This window comes from Mastigoproctus giganteus, chromosome 10 (assembly GCF_048544385.1).
Source record: "Mastigoproctus giganteus isolate SK-2022 chromosome 10, ASM4854438v1, whole genome shotgun sequence".
NCBI lineage: Eukaryota > Metazoa > Arthropoda > Arachnida > Uropygi > Thelyphonidae > Mastigoproctus > Mastigoproctus giganteus.
In genome coordinates this window covers 174,311,679-174,335,637 of record NC_143584.1, presented here as the reverse complement: position 1 = coordinate 174,335,637, position 23,959 = coordinate 174,311,679, and the positions used below count along the sequence as shown (strand labels likewise).

General features: G+C 38.5%; 1 protein-coding gene across 3 annotated transcripts in view; it reads left to right on the top strand.

Moving 5' to 3' along the window:
- The window catches only part of LOC150079537 (neuronal acetylcholine receptor subunit alpha-10-like), a 286,051-nt gene that overhangs the window by 128,933 nt on the left and 133,159 nt on the right, over nt 1-23,959 (top strand). For 2 of the 3 annotated variants that reach the window (XM_090382659.1, XM_090382657.1), the window contains exon 2: nt 7,873-7,976. In XM_090382659.1, coding sequence (XP_090238785.1) covers nt 7,940-7,976 — 37 coding nt within the window. In that variant the 5' untranslated portion in view covers nt 7,873-7,939. Of the gene's footprint in view, nt 1-7,688; nt 7,726-7,872; nt 7,977-23,959 lie in introns of those variants that run through there. The other variant, XM_090382658.1, reaches the window with a different exon arrangement.

The following is a 23,959-nucleotide window of genomic DNA, read 5'->3' as shown; positions in this document are numbered from 1 at the left end:
GAGTCTGTGCACGGCGAAGTCACAAAGAAGTATATTGAAAATGTTGAGTTTGCTTCTACTCAACCTTCTGTTTCGTGGTTTGCACCAAGCATGTTTACGACGTATTTATTAACAGGCCATGGATCTCTGAGGGCCAAACTTTTCGACAGAGGTTTGGAGCCGGATCCTTTTTGCACCTGTGGTCAAATGGAGGACTGGATCCATGTTTTACTGTTTTGTCCGCAATATACAGACCATCGAGTATTGCTACTTAATCAGGTTCCAGGTCTAGCTGAGGACAACGTGAAAATACTAGTTGAGAACAAAACAAACTTTGAGACTTTCCAGACCTTTGCAGAATCGGTCTTTAAGAAAAGACTTCAACTAAGAACTCAAATCCAAAATCGAGTATAAATCTGACAGCTGAGCAGTTAATATAAATGTTGGTATCCCATTAAATATAAATAGGATGACTTGTCAGATATGTAAATTGAATTGTATTACCAGGATTTAGAGTCAAAATTTTATTATCTTTTGTACATATGTAAATATTTACTTCGTTTTTTTTTTTTTTTTTTTTTTTTTGCTGGTTTCCAGGTTTGGGCAACCTGGGGACGGGATTGCTGGCACCCACCGGTATTGCACTATCTCCGGTGGGTGTGGGATTTGTGCCCATGGCACTAAAGGTAATAGTAGACCCAGGCTTGGCTGCTTGTGCCTGGGGGCAGGCAGCGGCTGCCTGGGTGTTGGCTGCTCCCTGGTGGCAAGGTGGACATACACAAGCGATAAAAAGCTTGCTGAGTTTCTGCACCACCACAGACGTGCAAGGTGGAGATGGGCTAAGGCCTAGGAGCCACCCTTGATACAGGTAAAACACACACGTGTACTACCTATGTACTACCTAGACGGTACACGACAGTACACATGTACAAAATCCATACACTTTTAAATCTCTGGCCTCAACAGTGTTTTGTTTCACATGATAATGTATACTACGCGTATACTACTTGTGTCGTGTCAAACGGCACAAGGGGAAACCCCTTGTGCCGTTTGACACGAATACACTTTACACTGTACTACCTAGACAAAGGTACTCCACAGACTTTTCTGGGGTTCACTATTGACCTAACCAGCAACGGAAATGTGGAAAAGAAGAGGATACAAATTCACCTGCAGCAGACATGGCAGGAAAGGTGGAGCACTTCTCAAAAGGGAGACATCACAAAGAAGTTTCTACCCAGTATTGGACGAAACTACCCAACCTCACCAAACTGGTTCTCCCCAGGTCTACAGGTAACTTACCTTTTAACTGGACACGGAACGATTAATGCCAAACTGTCTCCACTTGGGATCCAGGACGATCCAACTTGCACTTGCGGGGGGCTGGAGAGCGTCAGCACCTCATGTATGACTGCCGGCTCCATGAAGACCTACGTGGTGTTTTATTCACCAGGATCCACTACTTACCACAGGGACAAGAGCATCACCTCCTAGACACGAAGGAGGAGTATGTATCAAGCCGTCTCAGATTACGCGCAGGCACTGTTCGCGATGAGGAATAACCAAATCGCCGCAGCCCACAACCCACTACCACTATAACCAGAGAACATCTGTTTTTCAGCTCGCTTGAACTGGGACACCAGAAATGACCCACCCTCAAGAATTAGAAGGCTCAGGAAACAAACTATACCAAAGTAGACTAACATGGACGGGACATATGTCCCATGAATAACAAATGGAGATGACTACCAAACTTGGACATCCCACCAGCTGGGTCTATATGAACAAGAGACATTCCTGAGAACTGGAAGACTTAGGAAATAAACCACACTAAGGTAAAGGACTAACACGGACGAGACCTCGGTCCTATGGATGACAACTCGGACATGACACCAGATTGGAAGATTGGATCCAGGATGATCCAAAAGGGAGACATCAGGGGAGACAGAGACCAGCAGGGTCTATGTATAATTTTCCTGCAGACGCCTGTTGGCGATCGCACCGGGCTCCCTTTCCTAGTGTCTTTTCACCCCTTCCCCTGCGCCGGTGGGGGGACGGTCCACTCTCCGACGCCCCCTACTTTCTCCTGGTGAGGCATGGGCCTACCTCACTGACTTCTGGGGTTGTCTACACCATCCCCATATTTCTACCTTAACCCCCCACCCTTCAGTCTCCCATCCATTCTACTATCTTTATGCCAGCGAATGCCCCACACACAAAAACTTAATTATGTCCAAATTACTGTTCGCCCACGCCCATATTTTCGGCCTTTATTATGCAAGCGGTATCCTCCTCATGTAACGATCATCAAAACCGACGATGACGGATATACGTATCGCATATATATGGATCTGTCTGTACGTACGTGCATATAAAAGAGCGCGCGCGTTTTTTTTTTTTTTTTTTTTTTTTTTTAGGTCCTAGCCACTGAAATATCAGGAAATTAGGTGGCAGGACCTGCCAGAGTGAAACTAAAACTATTGGGTTCCTGGTCTGCCTCCACGGGGTGAAGGTGGTTACGTTGGGCCTCAGCAGGGATCCAGCGGCTAAACGACCAGATGAACACGGTACATGACACTACGCATATACAATATCCATACACTTTTAAATCTCTGGCATTTTCAGCGAACTGGTACACCCACAATGAAAACTACGCGAAGATGGGGAAGAACCCCTGTTGCCGTCTGACACTAAATACACCTTACCATCTAGTGTATGCTTTTGCGGATAGGCCTGTGGATTAGGTGACCTATTCATATAACTACGTTAACTGATCGTCTTCGATACTTCCGCCTGCAGTGGGCACGGAAGCACCGTTCCTGGACACTGGAGAAGAGTCGTCTGATCTGATGAATTAAGGTTCCAGCTGCACTATGCCGTTGGGTGAGTGCGCGCAAGTGAACAGTTGCAACGGCAAGCAAGTGAACGGCTGCAACCAAAATGTACTATTGGATAAAACAGGCCGGCGGCGTTGGTCTCATAATTTGGAGGGTGTTTTTATGGACATCACTAGGTTCGTAATCTCCATTAAACATAGTTGCTATCTTGGCTTTGTTTCGGACCAAGTTTTGGCCTACATGGTGATAGGCGCATAATGGCCTATAGCTGCCGTTGCGCCATAAAACATACAACAGTAACAACAACATGGTGATCACGTATCTAAATGGTACTGGACTCTATCAACAAGACAACGCCCCGCTTCTCAAGGCGCGCATTTTGCAGAAATGGTTCGACGACCATGTCCAAGCATTTCGTGTGCTTCCCTGGGCGCCAAAGTTCCCTGACATCAATCCATCGAACATTTGTGGGATATTGTAGAATGCAGTATTTTCCAGTGTTTCGCTCCGTTGAACGCAGGGAAGTCCTGTCCAGTTGATCCAGGATACCCGAGGTCACCTTCTGCCATCTCATGGCACGTTGGGTATAAGCAGGTATCACCGCGAAAGGTGGCCCAACACGCTGTTATGTAAGTAGTCATAATGTTTTTGTTCATGAGTCTATTTCGCTGACTTAATCAAAAGTTGGAATTCGTTAATCTATTTACAATACTTCTAGGTTTAGTTTTTTATCTTTTGTTCCCTGACATCAATCCATCAAGCCATTATGCTAGAAGGTCGATCGTCACAAAAAGAAGAGAGAGAAGAAAAAAAAAAACAACTTAGATTTAAAGGCATGCTATACATTCTGAGCATCACGAACTGCTTATTCAGCATTTCGATTCACAACAATATTTTTGTACTTTTTTATAACACTGAAGCATTTCTTACACATTTTTCCTTATACACTGTAGATTCAAATAGGTGCAAAAACCACCACATATCGGAAAAAACATGTTTAAACAAGTTTTTCCCAGTAGGTGGTTTTTGCTTATTTCAATGTTTCTTTCTGTGTATAAGATGATTACAGGTCGGACACAGGTACTCACAAGTAGGGTACAACTGTGATTAGGTCAACGTTAGTAGCCGACCGGGCTAGCCGGGTGGGTAAAGTGCCTGCCTGGCAACCCAAAGGTCGCGGGTTCGATTCCCGCCTCGGGCTTGGATCAAAGTACTGCAAAAAACACTTGTGTCATTCCAATGACTTCCCTAATTAGCAGTTTCCCTGAACCCTTAAGGCGTCTTGAATGACACTAGAAAAAACCATTGAACTTCTATTCAAATGAATTCTAATTGTGAATACGTTTGCAGAACTCTTTGCAAAATCTTAACATTTTGTTCGGTTCGGCTTTTCGGAATTGATTTCATGGGAAGAAGGGCATATGGTTTTGCCATATACATGTATAAGAAATTCCTGTATGCCGTAACAAACGGTTATGGTCTGATGTGCATGTTTTTCCTCCACCAATGTATCTCAAGTATTTTTATGATTCCTGTAGGAAAATGAAAGATATCGTTCTCACGTCCTCTTAATAAATGTATAGTAATCATTTTCTGTGCAAAATAAGGATTCTTCAGATTCCAAGCTTTATGTGTTGACAACTGATGTTAGTGACTTATCAGAACAAGCGTTTCCTTATAAATTAAGAAAAAAAAATTGATTGACTTCTGCGAGTCCTAATCAACCCATTTGGGGGCGCCATAGCGACTGTCGATGCTGAATATTGCTTTATATCTTCCTTCCAGATCGCTTTTTTATTCCTTTTATTTTAATATATATCTATTCAATTTATTTCAAAATCGATTACTCCGTAAAGATATATAAAATTCTAAAAGTTTCTATATGTTCTTTTGGTTGTAATAAGGAACATTTTTCAGACTTTGTTTGAATCTAACCAAGCAGTTTCTGACAATAACCTTTATTGATTATAGTTAGAAACACTTTATTTTCAGTCATCATTCAGAGATTGGGCAGACTCTAGTCAAAGATGGATAAAAAAAGACATCATTAAACATTTATAGGCTTCATAAGATCTTTTGTTTAATACCTTTGCCTATCGTAGAGGAAGCCAAGACATTTTATTAGCTAACATAACACTGAAACGTTACCATTCCAGTGATGTTTCAACGTTATGCTAGAAGGTCGATCGTCACAAAAAGAAGAGAGAGAAGAAAAAAAAAAACAACAACTTAGATTTAAAGGCATGCTATACATTCTGAGCATCACGAACTGCTTATTCAGCATTTCGATTCACAACAATATTTTTGTACTTTTTTGTACGTTTAAATCTGTGGGAATATATAAGATTTTAGAGCGCAGAGAGAGAGAGAGAGAGAGAGAGAGAGAAGGGGAGGGGGGATGCTATTGATGTTTTACTGGTTCAATACGCCGAAGCAAATCAGATATCCGCTTCGCACAAAGTGTCATTTTGACGAAGTCAGTCGCGGAAGTTCGCCTTCATGCACCGATGCGCAAGATGAGCACGCACGCAGCTTGTGACAAATGGTGTTCTGAAGAACATGCTTCGAGTTAGATCGTGGGATGTTAACGGAGTGACATATTGAACGGAAGGGCAACGTAAAAACCTTCATAGTAAGAAAGGCGTGAAGGTCCAAGTGTTGCATTGAAGTTATAATAACAATGAAATTAAAAATGAACGAAGAGAAGGAAGGAAGGAAGAGGGCAATGGCAGCACTTTAATTTGGCTTAATACTAATAGCGCTGTTGACAAAGCCGAGAACAATGGAATCCAATGTGTTTTAACCTTAAATCACTACCCTACCAGAAACACTCAAAGAGGCGAAAAAAATAATAATAAATAAACTAAATAATCCGACACTCCCGCAGTCCCCTGAATCCAGGATTGTCGGAGTTCTACGTATAATATTTGACTTGATGCGTTCAGATACCGGACTTTCTGGGATATCAGATGGTGGCGGATTATCGGATTTCTATTGTATTATTAAAAATAATAATACAATAGAAACTGAAAACTGAAGTAGTGTATTATTATTATTGTCTCACTTTCGTTCTTGGATTAGGACTACATTCAAATGATTGTTGGGAAACACTTTCATGCGCAATATCTCCGAAATAAAGTGCTTTCGCATGCATGTTTATATGGAATTTTATTTTGTAATCTCGAATACGGAATGACTTTCTATTTCACATATTTTTGAGGGTTTTTAGGAGCCATGTTACGCCGTGTATATTATCTGTAAATTGCGTGTTCAGGTCGGTTTTCTGTTTACTGGACGAAAACTCAAGTTTCCGGGAGAAAAAATCATGCTATCCTCGCCTGAGACCGACTAGCTCCACCACGTTGTACAAAATACCCATAAAAATTCCTCCCGTCATCAACGGGATTCGAACTCGAGTCTTTCAACCTGGTGTGGAGAGGACGGCGATCGTACCAACTGTGCTACCCACGAAAGCACATATTTTTGAAATATTATATATACAGAGTGAAACTTAAAGATTTAGCGCAACAACTAATCCCAGTCCAAGAACGAAAAACTGTCCCACCTAATATGTCCCACCGCTGTTCTATTTAGGTGGTGTTCTGCAAGGAAGCTTCGAAATTCAAATTCAGCCTGAGCACTGTGTAGATCAACTAGGAGAGGAACCTGTACACATCGGCTCAAGTCCTTTGTGGCCGAATGGATTCACCTGACATCTGGGAAGTGACGACAAACTCTCGGACTATCCAATGAACCCGGTGCAGTGCAACACCTTGTCCACGATCTTCACTACAAAACCTGCAATACCTAGGATCAGTGTTTCCGGCTAATACGATCGGGCCATATAACTCCGTCGGAATCGATGCCTCAGCTTTCTGCAGTTTGAAGCGATACAGACAAGACACCCTGAAAGAACTGTACAAAGTAGAACTATTGACTGTACCACCTTCACAGTTTTGAAACTTCAATGTTATATCATGTCAGCCTACTTGTAAATACAATGTGTGTTCATATATTTTTTTAACCCTAATGTGTTTATATATTTATTATATAATTTGAATATTTGTTATGTATACCCCTCTAGCCGAACCAGGCCGTTCCGGGGGATGTTAATAATAATAATAACTAAACAGGACCTTTTTCCAAAGTCAATGAGCAATGGGAAATGCACTACTCCAATCGACGTTTCGCGTTCGTTGGCACTATATGTATAGTGTGTTCGCAAGCAGCTCATCTGCTACGAAACCTATGTGATATGTAAGAAAGACAAAGGCATAATTTCCGGATTTCTAATGATTCGATTTTATGAAATTTGGGATGGTCCAACAAATCTTTCTAAAAGAGAGGGAAAAAAATATATATCATGAAAATCTGTCTACTAGAAGTCAAGTTATTGCATGCAGACAGAGACGTACATGGTAACGAAAACAGGCGTTGTACGCATATATGCCAACGAGCATAAAACAAATAAATACTCAAACAGGAGTATTATACATGGACTATGAATCTCTGGTAGCCAAATGATGCGTGCGTCATTTTAATGACGCATCATTTTGATTTTTAATAATACAAACAGGCGCCAGATATTAGCTCAGAGATATGTAAATCATTAGCAAAATAATTTTCATTATAAATGCCACAAATTTAGTCCTACAAGTATGTCTAATTTTTGTTTTCATTTCCCACAAATTTTGAAAGCTTTAGTGTAAATTAAATAAACTTGAATTTATCAGAATCGCATATTTTTATTTGAAGGAGAGAAAAAATAAACTTTGTTCTTCAGTAGCTCATGGTAACTTCTTTTTTTCATTCCAGAGTCGCGTCCTCAGAAATCTACGCTTTGAGAACTACGTATTTATACAGTTTAAGACTGCAACTTTTATAACCAATCTGATATGCAATTTGACTGGTAAATACAAACTAACAGAAAATAAGCACTTCTGAAACTATTTTTAAGTTCTTTCTACGCTTTCATACAGCTGAATTAGGTTATTTTTATATAACAGATTTTTGTAAATTGAGTTTTTAATACAAAGTGAACTTGTTTTTATTATAGGAAGGCTGAAAGGTAGCTTCATATTTTTCGCCTTTTTCCTGATGTCACTGCTTTGGAACGATGCATCATGTGGCAAGAAGCATTTTTCTTGATCATTATCCAGGGTAAGTACGCCTAATTATGTAATCTTCATTGCTTACTAGCATATTACCACTTATGCTGCACAACATGTAAATTAGAATGATGTTGACATGCTAATTTGCATGTTGTGCAATTTAGCATGTCTTAGCAAGATAGTTAGGACAGTTATACTGATAATATAATATGAAATACCATAGGAAATGAGCGATTTCAGATGTTCTAAAAACTTCAAACAAAAACAACAATCTATACGTTGGTAGAAGGTCACAGGCTGGAGGTACAAATATGCTTGGAATTCTAGGATTATACCCAATAAACTGTTACAAAAAAAATTATACAAAAAAGTATGCTAAAATATACCACCATTTTTACAATGTAATAAATCAAATTCTAAATCACGGATACAAAACACACTAAAACTATATCACTATTATTTGCAATAGAAATAAGACCGTACAAAAAAAAAAAGGTGTGTTCGTTCTTTTTTTACTTAAATTAACTGAGTTTTTGTTCTTCTTTTATGATTAACAAAGTGAAAAGTAAATATAGTTATCTTCTTATCAATTAGTTACTAATATTATAACTTTATAAGATTATAATTGTCGAGTTTACCAAAACCGTTGTATAAAAGTTGCAAATGCTCATTTTGGAATATTTTGAGAGCACCTGCCAAATATTACTTAGCTTTGCCTTAACTTTAATAAATATCCTTTTTTTATATTTCTATTTGTGGTGCTACTCATTAATGTAACATACCATCGTGAAAAAGGGTTCGAAATGTGAAATTCCTAGGTGATGCACTTTCTTTGAACACCAGTGTATATACACGCCCAAGAGTATGTACATATAATATGAGCCAATTTACTAACTACAGCGAATGGGTATGCAGAAAGAACATGATCTGGGCTGAACTAATTCGCACTGCCTGGTCTTATTGCAGTAAAGAACGGGACAGAATCGTAAAATAAAAGAGTAAAAAATAAGAGCGATTTTGACGTATAGGAAGAGTTTAGTTCTAATTACGAACAATAAAAACGGCTATTGTGAAATTTCTAACAAGGACGGAACACACACAGTTGAAAACTTTGATACTTCAAAACACAGACAGATATTACAAAGGCTGGACAAAATAATAGAAACATCTTATATGAACGAAGTAGCTTTCGCAATTGGCTGTATGAAAAGTTCGCGGCCTGAGTATGAAAGGGTAGTAGTACAGTGTTACAAATTTCTGCCCAAAGGTCGCGGGTTCGATTCCCGCCTCGGGCTTGGATCAAAGTACTGCAAAAACCTTGGGAGGTGCACTATGGCCACAGAAGCCGATGCGCCAACAACTACCAAACCAAAAAAAAAAAAAAACAAATTTCTGCACTTAATGTACAACACTTCAGAATAACAACAACCAAGTTTCATGCAATAACGTATTTTCTTTAATTACAGGTCCTAAAGTCAACAAACTTGTGTGAATGAGGAGAGATGGACAAAATCAGTTACCGTGCAGTCATCCAATATTTGGCCAAATGCAATTCGTGAGGATTTAGTTAAACACTGGAGGAGGATGCCCCTTCCTGTTCCATAGTTAAGAAGTAGACAGCAGAATTTATAAGGGAAAGCCTGGAAGATGACGCACGCTGTGGAAAACCTGTAACGTCAATTACTCCAGCGGGTGCTGACAGTGTGCATGATCTGGTGATGACTGATCGATCACTGACAAATCGGTATATTTCCAGCGTTTTGTGCATCTCGCCTGAACGTGTGTACCACATAACAGAGATTCTCACTATGAAAAAGGTGATAGAATGGGTTCCAAAGTTTTCGAGAGCAGATCAAAAACGTACGACAGTTGTCAACTCAAGCGAACATATGCATCGTTTTCAAGCAGATCGAGCAAATTTGTTAACTATGGATGAGATATGGAACCAACACTTTTAGCCAGAGACAAAGGAGCAGTCCAAACAGTGGAAACAAAGCTCTCTCCTCCTTCCAAAAAAAAAGCCAATTCGATTCCTTCTGCTGACAAGGTAATGACATCGGTTTTATGGGATACTGCTGGAGTTGTTGCTAGTGAATTACCTTTAAAAAGGCAAGATAGTGACAAGGGAAAACTCAGCAAAGGAGTCTTATTCCACAGGACAAGGCGCGTGCTCACATGTATACCATTAACATGCTGCACTGCATGAGTGCGGCTTTGAAATCTTGGATCATCCCCTATATTCACCAGATCTAGTATCATCGGACTTTCACCTATTTCCCAATTTGAAAAAATACTTGGCTGGCATCCATTTAACCACCTACAGTGATGTCACTGCTGCAGTGGACGTATTCCTGGAGGCAGAAGAGAAAACTTTCCTCGCAGATGGAATCAACGTATTGCAGAATCGATGGCAAAAGCGTATTTGTTTCAAAGGGAACTAAGTAACATGTTACGAGACTCCGCAAATAAACCCTTCATACTCAGGCCAAGAACTTTTCAAACGTCTCTCGTATTTATGAACGTCTCTCGTATTTATGAAAGTGATGATTTTTTTTGTTTGTTTCTTGCAAATAATACTGTGAAGGAAGATGATAAAAGATGCTTTTTGATATTATCTAATAAGGTACACGAAGGAAATACAGACCAGTCTGAATTCCGAAGAGGTCAAATTACTGATGCACGTTTAGCAGGGGCTTCGGTGACTAAAACTGCTAATTTTTTTAATGTATCCAGAGCAACTGTATCAAAAAAAAAAAAAAAAAATATATATATATATATATATATATATATATATATATATACATATATATATATATACAGTATATATATTTTATTAGGATCACCCATAATTGATTACATATACCCCATGTATTATGTGTGTAAATTGCGTGTGGTCTCTGGTCGATTTGCCTGTTTTTTGCCGGACGAAAAAATCTGTTTTGCGGGGGAACCTTGCTATCTACGCTTGGGACGATACCACTGTGCTACCGCGCAGACCAACTGTATCGAAAGTGATGTCTTCATCAAGTACAGAAAACAAAATCAGGGCACGAATTATGGCAAAAAATCGAAGCTGAACGACAGCGACCGCCCGACACCGTAAAGGATTGTAGCTCGAAAACAAAACTTCTGCCTCAAAAATAGCTTAAGAATTTAATGTGAGTCTTAGCAATCCAATTTCTAGTAAAACAGTTCGGCGAGAACTTCAGAAAGTAAAGATGAAATTTTAATAATGTATGTTACTGATATATAAGTTAGTGCAAATACATCATGTCTTTCTGCAGTAAATTAACTGAAATTATTATAGTGGAATCGTTTCATTACATCTCATATCGTGAATACCTTCCGAACAATTTGCTTATCCGGTTATACTTCGAATAAGTAACGCTCCCCAAATAGAGAAGACTATTGTTACTTATTCTCAGTGGGTACCACCACCACCCAGACGGCCGTTTCAGGGTATACGTGTAGGGATGTAATGCTCTGTAACCTTACGGGTCCTAAAAGTTGAAGATAAGTTTAACAGAAAGCGGAAAGAAAACGGATAATAGGAGACCAAAGTTTACCCCAAAATAAAGGGAAAGTATTCACATTCCTTACTCATACTCATTCTAATTCATTAGTTAATTTTGACAACGGCCGTCTCGGGGTTTCCCAGTCATCCCTGGAAAACTAGGAGACGACCGTTTCAGGGTATATGTGTAGGAATGATTAAGAAATAATAATAACGTATATATCCAGTAAAATATCTAAATTTAATTATAAATACTTTGGAGCTTTCAAGGCTGAACGTGCCTCTTTATCAACAAAAAGTTTCCATTCCATTTGTTGATAAAGAGGCACGTTCAGCCTTGAAAGCTCCAAAGTATTTATAATTAAAGTTAGATATTTTACCGGATATATACGTTATCATTATTTCCTATACACTATGGATTCCAGTACAACAGGCCCATTTACTCTCAGGAATGATTACTTAAAACAAACGGACTGGCGTTTATAAGAAGGAAAATTGTTTTGCATAGGTGTCAAGGTGGTTCATATTGAATCTGTGTAATATCTGAAAACAGTTCAATTAATTTTAAATGAGAATAACACTAATTAACTCACGTGATTTGTTTAAGTGAATTTTATTGCGTAAGAATTATTACATAAAGTAAGTTAAACTCCAACGCAATAGAACCTAGGGTAGAAGTCTTCTATCTTGTAAAATTATGAACAACTGTTTGGTGCCTAACTTATGTTAACTTACCTAAGTTTGGTGATTAATATACTGCTCACAAGTCCGAATTTACGAGTGTAATACAACATTTTTCCGAATTCTGTATTACACTCATAAATTCTGTATTACACTCATAGCCTACTAAATAAAGATTAAGCAAACGAAAATTAGGAACATTGAAGATTAAATCGTAAGTGAGCTAAGTCAAGATTATTATTATGAAATAACTGGTATTATATGAGGAGTCAGTGTGTCCGTAAACTGTGTATTCTGGTATGCGCTAGAAGTGGCGCTAGCCTCTTCATAAATTTTTCGAGATTATCTAAACCTTAAATTTTTCGAGATCATCTAAGCCTTCTTAAATTTTTCGAGATTATCTAAGCCTTCTTAAATTTTTCGAGATTATCTTAGATTATATAATCTAAGAATTTAAGACTATTTCAACCGAGGATGCCCTTAGTTGAAATTCTTCTCGAGCGAGTTTGCTAACAAGCTGGCAGCGTACTACTGCATGCAGTGGTCGGCTTGCCTGTTTTTCTGGATGAAAAACTAGGATTCCCGAGTGGTGGGGACGGAGAGGGAGCGAATGTATTAACCCTGTCACGAGACCTGCTAATTCGCCCAGTAAGTAAAATGAATCCATAAAAATTCCTCCTGTCTTGACAGGTTTCAAACATCAGTCTTTTCCACACTACACCAAATTATGAGGTACTGGTATTGGTATGGGTGTTTAAAGGCACAAGGGCAGCATAGGCCAAAATGTGCCAAAATTATGATGTGCCAGTAAGTCATGTACAACATGTGTATACATACCTGTATAACAGGTATATACTTATAAATTTCTTAGAAATTTATAAGTTTACATATTTAGTAAAGTTTATTACAAGAATTTTTGGGTATTTTGTTGCTGCTTCATACCAGCCAGGTTGTCACCTTCAGCCCTCATGAGTAGCACGGTTGGCAGAACCGTCGTTCCCCACCAACACAGGGTGGAAGAAACCTGAGTTCGAGTCCCGTCGATGACGTGGAGAATTTTTATGGGCCTTTTTCACAACGTTGCTGAGTTAGGAAGTCTCGGGCGAGAGTAGCATTGTTTTTTGTCCAGCAAACAGAAAATCGATCACAGAACACACGCAATTTACAGACAGTACATAGGAAGGAATCTTGCAACGGAAAGACGCCTCGTCCTAACTGCCAAAATTATTACAGGAATAATCTCAGAGCCAAACATCTGGAAACTGTGCGGCTGGAGAATCACTCAACCCGGACTGAGATCAGCTCCCACACTTATAGCCCACCCAAAAGGACTAGCCCTGAGTGACCGTTTTCTTTTCAGGAAGATGCTCACCACAGTCTAAGAAATTGACGGCGACCTCTAAACGTTTGCCAAGGATCAGATATACGGGAGACAGATCCTTGGTGGCCTAAACTCCACCAGCCAAACAGTAATGTGGGCAGTATAATAAAGTCCAAAAGTATAATGTCTGTATAATATTGTAAATAATGTCAATATCAAAAGTATGTCTGTACAAGTAAATAATTACTGAAACTTATTCTGTTGTTTGATCTTGGGGATGAACCCGAATCTCGATGTGGGCCCTGTCCCTCAAGGCCATTGTAAAGCCCCTGGCATTGCTGCTGTGAAGGGTAGATTGTATATATCACTTTGTATACAATAAAGATTATATATACAGTGAAACTTCTCCTAACGGACACCTCTCGTTAACGGACATCTCTCTACAACGGACATTTCCAAATTTCCCAACTCACCTCCATTGGTTTTAACGTGTTTGCAGCTTCTGTCTAGCGGACATTCTCTGTAATGGACGGGGACAGGAAATCTGCACTGTTTCGTTTAGATTAGCACTTAATTTGCCCCATAACGGACAGCGGGCGAGCTCACGGCCCTTTTCTAGGAACTTTTCTTCCACGTATTGCCTCAATCGTGTGTTTATTTTCTATTTCCGATTCTCTGAATTTTATCAAGGTTTACGTCGCGGTTCTAAAACCCTTTTTCAAGAATTTTAAGGCACGTGTAAAACTTCTGATGAATTGGGTGTGTGCAGGGGGGTAATATGGTCGGCCTTTCGTCTTTTCAGTTTCAGTTTTGTTCAGTGTTGTGTGAAGTGCACAATGTCTTCTCGTAAACATTTAACTTTAAAAATGAGTCGAACTCATTAATGCGTATGATCGGCAAAAAAATAGGGTTCGCAATCTCGCTGCAAAATTCAAAATCGGGAAGACGCAGGTAAGCGACATCCAAAAGAAAGAAAAAAATGAACTGCTCAAACAATTTTGGCAACACGGAAATGATCAGGTTCAAAAATCATTCCCGAAAACTGTTTAACTTCAAATTGACAATGTTACGTATGAGTGGTTTTGTCGCGAACGTGCTAAAAAAATTCCCATTAATGGGCCTATTATTAGGGAAAAGGAGAGTAAATGAGTTCAGAGCTTCTGTGGGATGGCTAGACAAGTTCAAAACTCGGCATAAAATTTATTGGAAAACCGTATAAGTGGTGAAGGTGGATCTGTTGATACTGGGGTTCTAACAGAGTGGACCGTCAAATTGGAAGATTTATGTCGTGATTTTGAAGCTAAGGATATTTACAACTGTGACGAAACAGGGTTGTTTTTTAAAGCTCTTCCTGAAAAAACAATGAGCCTAAAAAACGAAAAGTGCCAGGGCGGAAAAATTTCTAAGGAACGCTTGACTGTGCTATTGTGTACAAATATGCTGGGAGACTTTGAACAACCTCTTGTTAGAGGAAAACCACAAAATCTTCGTTGATTCAAGGGCATAAAGTTGAATCTTTTGAATGTTGACTGGAAGTCTAATAAAAAAGCGTGGATGACACGAGATATCATGAGCGAATGGATAAGTCACTTTAACCAAAACATGATTCGTCAAAACAGAAAAATTATTCTTTTCATGGATAATGCTGCATCTCACCCGCACATTGAATTGTCCAACATTCAAATCGTTTTTCTGCCACCAAACACATCTGCAGAGTGTCAGCCCTTGAATCAAGGGATAATAAAAAAATTTAAACTTCACTACAGAAAACGTGTTTTAAGACATCTCATTGCAAACATGAACGATGTAACATGTGCGAGTGACCTTGCAAAGAAAATCAGCATCCTAGATGCGATTCAATGGATTTCCTCTTCAGTAAACGCAATTAGAAAACAAACTGTCGTGAACTGTTTTGTAAAGTCTGGCTTCTCAAACGCAAAAATTGAAGTTGTGAACAGCAATGTGGAGCACCAAGAAGAACAAGAACTTCAACATCTATTGATAATGTACGATATTTCAGCTACAAGTGACCCTGGCTACAAAGATATAGACTCGAACCTCACTACAGAAGATGGTGCTATAGATATCAACGACATTATCATCGATATTTTTTAAGTTCCTCATAAGGATGAAGAAATGGAAGGAGGTCATTCTGTCGAAGAACATATTAACGACGAACCACCGATGAAAATAGAAGAAGCGCTCATACAAATCAATCGTTTAAAAATGTTTTTCGCCGCTGAAGAAAATATTGAAGGACTTTCGATGGTTTCTTCACTCCAAACAAATGTTGAAAACAAAATTATCAGCCGGAAGAAGGTGCAGAAGAAAATAAGTGATTACTGTATGTATTTTTCTTAAGATAAAGTCATAATATGCATAGCACAATTGTATGTATATTATTTACAAAAATATTGTGCAAAATCTGTATATAATTTAATTTAATTTTACATTAATGTTTAACGATTTTTCTTTATCTCTTGTGTATGTAATTGTATATTATTTACAAAAATATTGTTCAAAATCTGTATATATTTTAATTTAATTTTACATTAAACGTTTCACGATTTTTCTTTCTTTCTTTTTTTTTTTTTTCTCCTTCAGACTTCTTGTTAGCGGACACTTCTCTCTAACGGACACATTTTCGTTCCCCATGGCTGTCCGTTAAAGGGAAGTTTCACTGTATATACACTGAGTGATCACTGAATTATGACCACCTACCTAATACTTCGTAGGTCCTCCTTTTGCCCTCAGTACAGCAGCTATCCGACGTAGCATTGATTCAACAAGATGTCGCAAGGGTTCGGGAGGTATAGCCAACCAAGTGTGTGTAATGCGGTCAGCAATTCAGGTATGGAGGTGATTGGTGTATCCAAGATTGGTGTATCAAGAGCCTCATGTTGTTGACGCCAAATCCGTATACGACCATCCATGGTGTGGAGTAAATAATATGACTCCTCCGACCAGCACACCTTCTTCCAGTCTTCTAACGTCCAACTTGCATGCTCTTTGCACCAGGCGAGTCTTTTACGCCGATGAACCTTGGTTAGGAGAGGATGCCTTAGGGGTCGTCTGCTGGTATAGCCCATACGTGCGAGCGTGCGCGTGGTCATGCCAGATATTGTTCCAGGTTGGTCCATATAGTATTGGATAGTCAACTCTTCAACAGCGCTGCGCCTGTTTGCCTATACGAGTCGTCAGACCCGGCGCTCACCTCTAACATTAACCTTTCGCTGCAGTTTTGCAGTTTTGCCGTCGGGTCGTTGTTGTTTGACCATTTTGACGCCAGTCCTGATATACTTTAACTACGGCGGCTCTTGAACACGTTTGGGAAATCGAGGCACCAGCTCGTCGAGCACCCACAATCTGTCTTTTATCAAAGTCCGATGAATCCTTCCTTTTACCCATCACGCTCGGAATTTTACTACCTACTGAACGACTGACACTTATTTATGCTACGTAGGTCGACTAACTCCGCACTCTCATACCTCACGTGGTCAATGGCGAGTAACGCCTTATAACCTCTGGATTTTTTAGGTGAATAGCATATACCTTCTTGTTTTAGAAAGACTTGTAAAAGCAAATATTATTAAAATATTTACTGAAAATTAAAAAAATAAATTTATTACGCATTTTATTCTTAGGCAATACTTCTAGTTTTATTATTTTTAATATATATGGCGTATATATGTATATACACACACACGAGTATACCCTCGCCGTATACCCTCTGGAATTCGATTAATATGTACAGTATGCTCTCTGCTTTTCGTAACATTCATAAAGTATACATTCTGCTAATTTTACAACTACAGCACTGTATATACAAAGGGTACTAGGAAAGTTTTGCAATATGACGCAACAATGAATCACAGGAAGCTGCTTGTTGCTGCATGTTGAGACATGTTCATACGTGCATAGTAGCCGCCGCGCCAAGTCGATGGGCTCAGTTATTCATTAGTAGTGAGAGTGTAAAGTGCTTGCGATGGCATCGTGGTCACGAAATGAGATAAGGACAGTTTTGCGGTATAATTTCGTGCGTGGTTTAACCATAGACCAGTGCTTAGAAGAAATGACTCTTGCACTAGATGATGATTGTCCACATCGTACAACGATATTCAGGTGGTATAAAGAATTCCAAAGGGGAAATTTCACTCTGGAGGATTCTGAGAGGCCGGGAAGGCCACGAACGTCAGTTACGGAGGAAAACGTTACTGCTGTGAGGAAAATGCTTGACGAAAACAGGCGAGTGACCTACCAACAGATAGAGGATACTTTGGGCCTAAATGCACCAGCAATTCGTTCGATTCTGCAAGATCATTTGCACGTGAAGAAACTTTGTTCTCTCTGGGTGCCGCATCAACTGACTGAAGAGCAGATGACACGACGTGTGACTTGGTGCCGGGAGATGTTAAAAAAGTTTGATAAGGGACAATCTCGGTATGTGAACAACATCGTGACAGGTGACGAGACTTGGCTGTACTATTACGATCTGCCGACCAAGGCTCAAAACAAAGTTTGGGTCTTTGATGATGACGACACACCCGTAATTGTCAGAAAATCCCGATCTGTAAAGAAGAAAATTATAGCTGTATTTTTCAAATCGAGTGGAATTGTGGAACGTGTCGTTTTGGACACGCAGAAGACAGTCACAGCTAAGTGGTATACTGAACAATGCCTACCTAAAGTCATTGGATCTATGAAGAACCTGCGGCCAAAGTCAAGAATGGACACCTGGTACCTCTATCACGATAATGCTCCAGCTCACCGCGCCAAAGCCTGCACCGAATATTTGACCACGACAGGACTGAAACTTCTCGAGCACCCTTTCTACAGTCCAGACCTTGCTCCCTGCGACTTTGCACTGTTCCCACATGTGAAAATGAAGCTAAAAGGGAGGCGGTTTTCCAGTGATGAGGACCTTCTACGGGCTTGGGACAACGAGTGTGCTTTACTCCCTAGTGAAACTTGGCAGAACTGGTTTAAAGATTGGTTTCGGAGGATGGAGAGGTGTATTGAATGTAGAGGAAATTACTTTGAAAAAATTAAATAAACAAAGCTGTATTGCAAAACTTTCCTAGTACCCTTTGTATTATATATATAAATATGGCCTTAGTCGCTGATGCTCCTAAAACGGTACAACAACAATATTGTCAACTTCAGGTTCCAATTTTTTTGTTGCAAGAATCATCAGGTTTTTCAGATTACAATCTGTAAGTCGAGACAACTGTTTGGTCACGACTTACGGATTGTAGTCGAGATCAGATGGCGGCGTTGATTAGTTTCATAGATGAAAAGGCGTGTTCAGAGATATATATCGCTGCGACAATTTTCTTAAATTTAAAATTTTCGGAGGCAATGATTTCCAAAACTGGATAGCCATCTTATTAAGTTCACTCTCACGCAGGGTGTTATACATCATTGGAATGACTTGCCTGCCGAATGGCAGAGAAGAAAAGTTTGGTAATGTTCAAAACGGAACTCGATAGCTAAATTTGGCGACGAGGAAGGTATAAGTGATAAAAACAAAAAATTTCCCTTTTTTTTATGGCATATTCATGAAAAAGTAGGTTTCCATATATAAATTCAGCAATTATAATACTAATACAAATACTAACGTCATCTGCTGTATGAATTGCAGGAAGTTCTTCAAACGTTTCTTTTAATACATTTTAATTCAACCAAAATCATTTGCGTATTCAATGTATCTATTTTTTCTTTGAGATATAAGAAATGGATAAGTAAACAGCGAGGTATCACTTTGTTCAAAATTCACTAAAAAGAGAATCAAACGCTTTTTTTTTTTTGAAAAATGTTCATTTCGCAGATATATTTTTAAAAAAGTTAATACTGAAATTTTCAATTTGTAATTTCTTTTTCTAAATGATCCAGTTTTATTTTTTCTATTGAGTACATTTGATTTTCATTTTTAATTATAAAATATTTCTTATCAAGTCAGCAAATAATGTTTCTGCTCACGAATTTACAATTCGACGCGTTTAGAGAAATAGTTATATCGGCTAAAAAGGCAAGATCAGAACGCCACTCTGTTATCGTAATACGAATGTATTCTCTGGAAATTCATTTTTCGGCCCGGGTTCACCAGTTTGGCATGCCTGTTCTAAAAGTGCACTAATCTGGATAACAAAAGGGGATTATTTCGCAATATAAATAAATAGTTTCTTAACGAATGATGGTATTTGTGCGGGGCAGGGCTATTTATAGTAAGCGCCGAGGCAACTAAGACCACGAGGCATCAGTTGTCATGTTTGTAAATTGAGTGTATTGTAAAGTCGATTCATCCCTTTGAGGGATGAAAATACAGAGAGAGAGAGAGAGAGAGCGAGAGAGAGAGAGAGAGAGAGAGAGAGAGAGAGAGAGAGAGAGAGAGGAAAAACAAAACTGAAAACGTTCCTCAGTCCTGAATCGAACACAGCCCTTCTCTCCACAATAAGAAACAACACCGGTAGGAGCCACTGAGGTAGCTACAATGACAGTTACCTCGGTGGCTACTACCCTTGTATTTTCAGCTTTAGATTAATGATTTGGGAAAGCAATTTTTGTTTATGTTTATCATCAAAACTAAGAGGATTATTCAAACAGTTCTGCTTAGCAATTTTTTGATTCACCAAAAATTAAAAATTTAGTGTCATTTTACAGATCATATTTAAACACATACACAGTCTCTGTGTTCTATAGTACAGTATTACGGCTTCTGTATACAAGAGATAGTATTCCATGTCGGTTGTAGTTCTCTTCACTCTTTTCTAGCCACTTTTTTGTTGTTATTATTATTATTGTCTTTATTTCCCCCATCCATGCAACGGGTAGTGATACCAGGTGAATAAGGTGGTTGTTACACCCAGATACTATTATTATTGGTCGAGGACTGTCTGACTCTCTGACTATTCCACAGGTGTTCAGGATCGCGGCTTCCTTATTATTATTTGTAATTCGTAACGTGGGCTCACTCACACTATGTACTACATAAGAATAAGCTCGCTCTCTATTAGTTAAATAAATATAGTTATTTAATGAACTAAGCTTGAAAAGATACTAGTAGCATTAAAAGCTGAATAATGAGACTAATAATAAAACTACTAATAAAGCTCAAATTCAAAATTGCCAGACGCACTTATGCTAATACTGAATATTTTTTAAATATAACAAGTAATACTAATTAAACAAGTTAAACAAATATTCAAAAGTATTTGATCTTTTTAATATTTTCTCTTTTGGTTTCATTTGTGTTTATTCAGTTTGTAATACCGCTATTGTCATAATTTCATAACTACTTTTATTTAGCACATAGTCGAGTTGCCTTTCACAAGGGTACATAAGTAAGCGTGCTTTGAGTCACCGGGCTTCAAGCCCGTGACTACTAAATACGGTGCTGTTTCTTGTATTCTCTCTAGCTTGTGAACTCCTCTGGCCCTGTGGTTTTCCCGGAGTATAAACAGTAAATTTATTTATTTTATATTATTGAAAATTATTTTATTATGTTGCTAAGTAGTGGGGTCGTTATCTTCTACTTTTTATAGAAAATGAAACTAAAATTTGAATATCATGTGGACACAGTGCATTTTCCTCATGAAATCTTAAAGGCAGAGAAATTTGGAGATGTCAGATAAGGATTTTTTTTTACACCGCATTCTGATCAATTTAATTGGTCTCTGGACAAAGTTGCACAGTTCAGTCTTCAAGACCAGAAACTTCGAAGTTTTCATCCGGCAAAGGAGGCAGCCGACTCGCTCAATTTATGGACCAAACTGTATGATAATAAGAATAAATTGATGTTTCGTTGCCTTAGATTCCTTGACACAAACTCTAAACAAAACTAAGCGCAAATATATAGTTTATCCTACCATATATTTTTTTCGGAGCAGGTTGTAACTAACTGATTAACATACAAGGTCGACTTTTGGCGAATTGTGGAGCATTATAAGGATATAACTAAGCCAGAGTAAATCATTCTATACTGACTAAAAAAAAAAAAAAAAAAAAAAGAAAAAAAGAAGTAGTCTAAAATTTTTCAGTCGACAAAGCAATGAATGCGCACTTCGTTTCTTCCGGTCCACGATTCCAGATTAATCAACATCTTAAATGTCATCTAATTTTACAGTATGCATCTATAAAGATGCATACTGTAAAGATATAGAACATTTAGACCATTCAGTAATACAATAGTATCGTCTTATGAACAAATACTAAATGATAATATTCCCAAAGAGTAAAGAATTTCCCTTAAGTTCGTCCTCGACTTCGGTTGTTAAAAAAAAAAAAAAAAACAGAAAACGATAAAGTAAATTTAAACTAAAAAAATCTTAATCCTTGAAGCTCAATTCGGAATTCGGCAGTTAGTTGAACAGCTATCGGCATGACCTATAAGAAGCTATTAAAAGAAGCTAAAAGCACTGTGGGTTATTTGTTCGCTATAGTGATTGCTGTAGAGGAAGGTGGGGGAAGACATAATAGCACAGGAAGCTAGTTGTTCGTCCGTAACTTGTCTGATAGCGTGCATCGGTGGCTTTTGCCACACTGATGCCTAAACATTAATTCCTCCATAAAAAAAAAAGTGATGTGAACTTCATAACAATGTGCCCACACACAGAAACGAAGTCTACATAGTATAAGAAGCAGACATTATTTCGTAGCTTTCAGAAGGATCAGTGACTGGTCAATAAATAAATAAAAGTAAACGTTATTCATTCGATGGCTAATAAAATATTTGGTGTTCACGTGTATTAATCATGGAACTGTTAAGCATTTTATGTTGTTCTTTTCTCTTTTTAATGCTCGATGAGGTCATTAGGAGAACAGCTCATTGCCATACGACTTAAAACGCTGGAGTAATCTGGAGTTGGCAGTATCGTAGACAGCGAAACTGTAACAGTCATGCAAAGAATAGTTAATCGATATAAAGACAATAAAAACAATGAACATGATAAGCGATCTTAACCTAGCTACTATTTGTAAACTATCCCAACCCAAAGAAAAATAAACTTAATTTAGAAGGATGGGTAACAGGAACAGAAAGGTAGCATTCAGCTCAGGGTATCTATAAATATTTTTTTTTTTTTTGGCTGGTGCAGCATAAGCCTTAGGATTCCTTGCACCATATAGCCATTACTAATACTAAACATAACAATGACGGAGGACAGAAAACAATAAATAAATCTTTATTTGTCCTACCAAATTTAAAATATAGGTGTACATTGGTAAGTGACAAATTCCCTTCACGGCAGACAGTGCCAACTGGTTAAGATAGACAGAGAGGAAAGAGTTCAGATATTTTCCCAACTGCGGCGCCTTCGTAGCCAGGTGGGCAGGAGCAGCAGTGCATAGCACACGCTTCTTGATTAGACCGGGGGTCGAACTCGTGACCACCAAATACGGAAAAGTCAGGGAATGACCACCGCATATCCCCGGAGCAATATGGCCTTAGTTGCTAATGCTCCTAAAAACTAAATAATAACAATCCCAACTGCGCCATTGGAGTACTAGAATGTTTATATTATGTACCCCTTTACAGAAATGCATTTTTTTTAAATTTTTGCTTTACTTTATAAAGTATTTATTAAAAAGAATTACAATAAAGAATTTTTTGAAAAAGTTCAAATATCATCTTGTGAAGGTTATTAATCACCAAGTCAATTTGTCTTACACCAAGACCGGGTTATTCGTAAGCGTGTCTTCTCCTATCTTGACAAATGAATTCTTAATACAACTCTCACCGACCGGGCTAGCCGGGTGGGTAAAGTGCCTGCCTAGCAACCCAAAGGTCGCTGGTTCGATTCCCGCCTCGGGCTTGGATCAAAGTACTGCAAAAACCTTGGGAGGTGCATTATGGCCACAGAAGCCTATGAGAAAATAAAATACAACTCTCTCCCTGCCCCCTACTTGATCTATTATACCTTGCTCTTTTTTTTAAAACTCGAAAGTTTTAAAAAAAAGTCGAATAAGGCAATTCACAACTCAATATATATATATATTTTTTTTGTCATACTGTCTTGCTAGACTTAAACAGGTCCGTCTCGTTGCAATCTATGAAAGGGGTCCTGCAGACTCATTTTCAACGGAATGTAATGGCTGAAATCTTTGAATTGCTAGTAGGTATATCTTCTTGAATCGAATCACAGTGACCCTGTTCATTACGCCATGATTATTCTTCTAAATAACAAAATGGGAATCGTCTCTCTCTCTCTCTCTCTCTCTCTCTCTCTCTCTCTTAATGGGTCATCTCTATGAACTGAAACCAATCATTATTTTCATCAGATTGTGTACTTACATATAGTACGTACACGTGCATATTTAAATGTAGTACAGACCATGCACTTATCTTATGTTTATTATTCCCCGTATATCTCCAGCTTCTTCATTTCAAAAAGTAACAAAACCATCTTTTTGAAAACAGTTTTGCGCTGCAGACACCTTTACAAAATCCAGTACATTCCGTGTGAACTGAATGCTCATCTTTATATTGAACTCCATCGAATGATGGAGAACTGCTGATTCG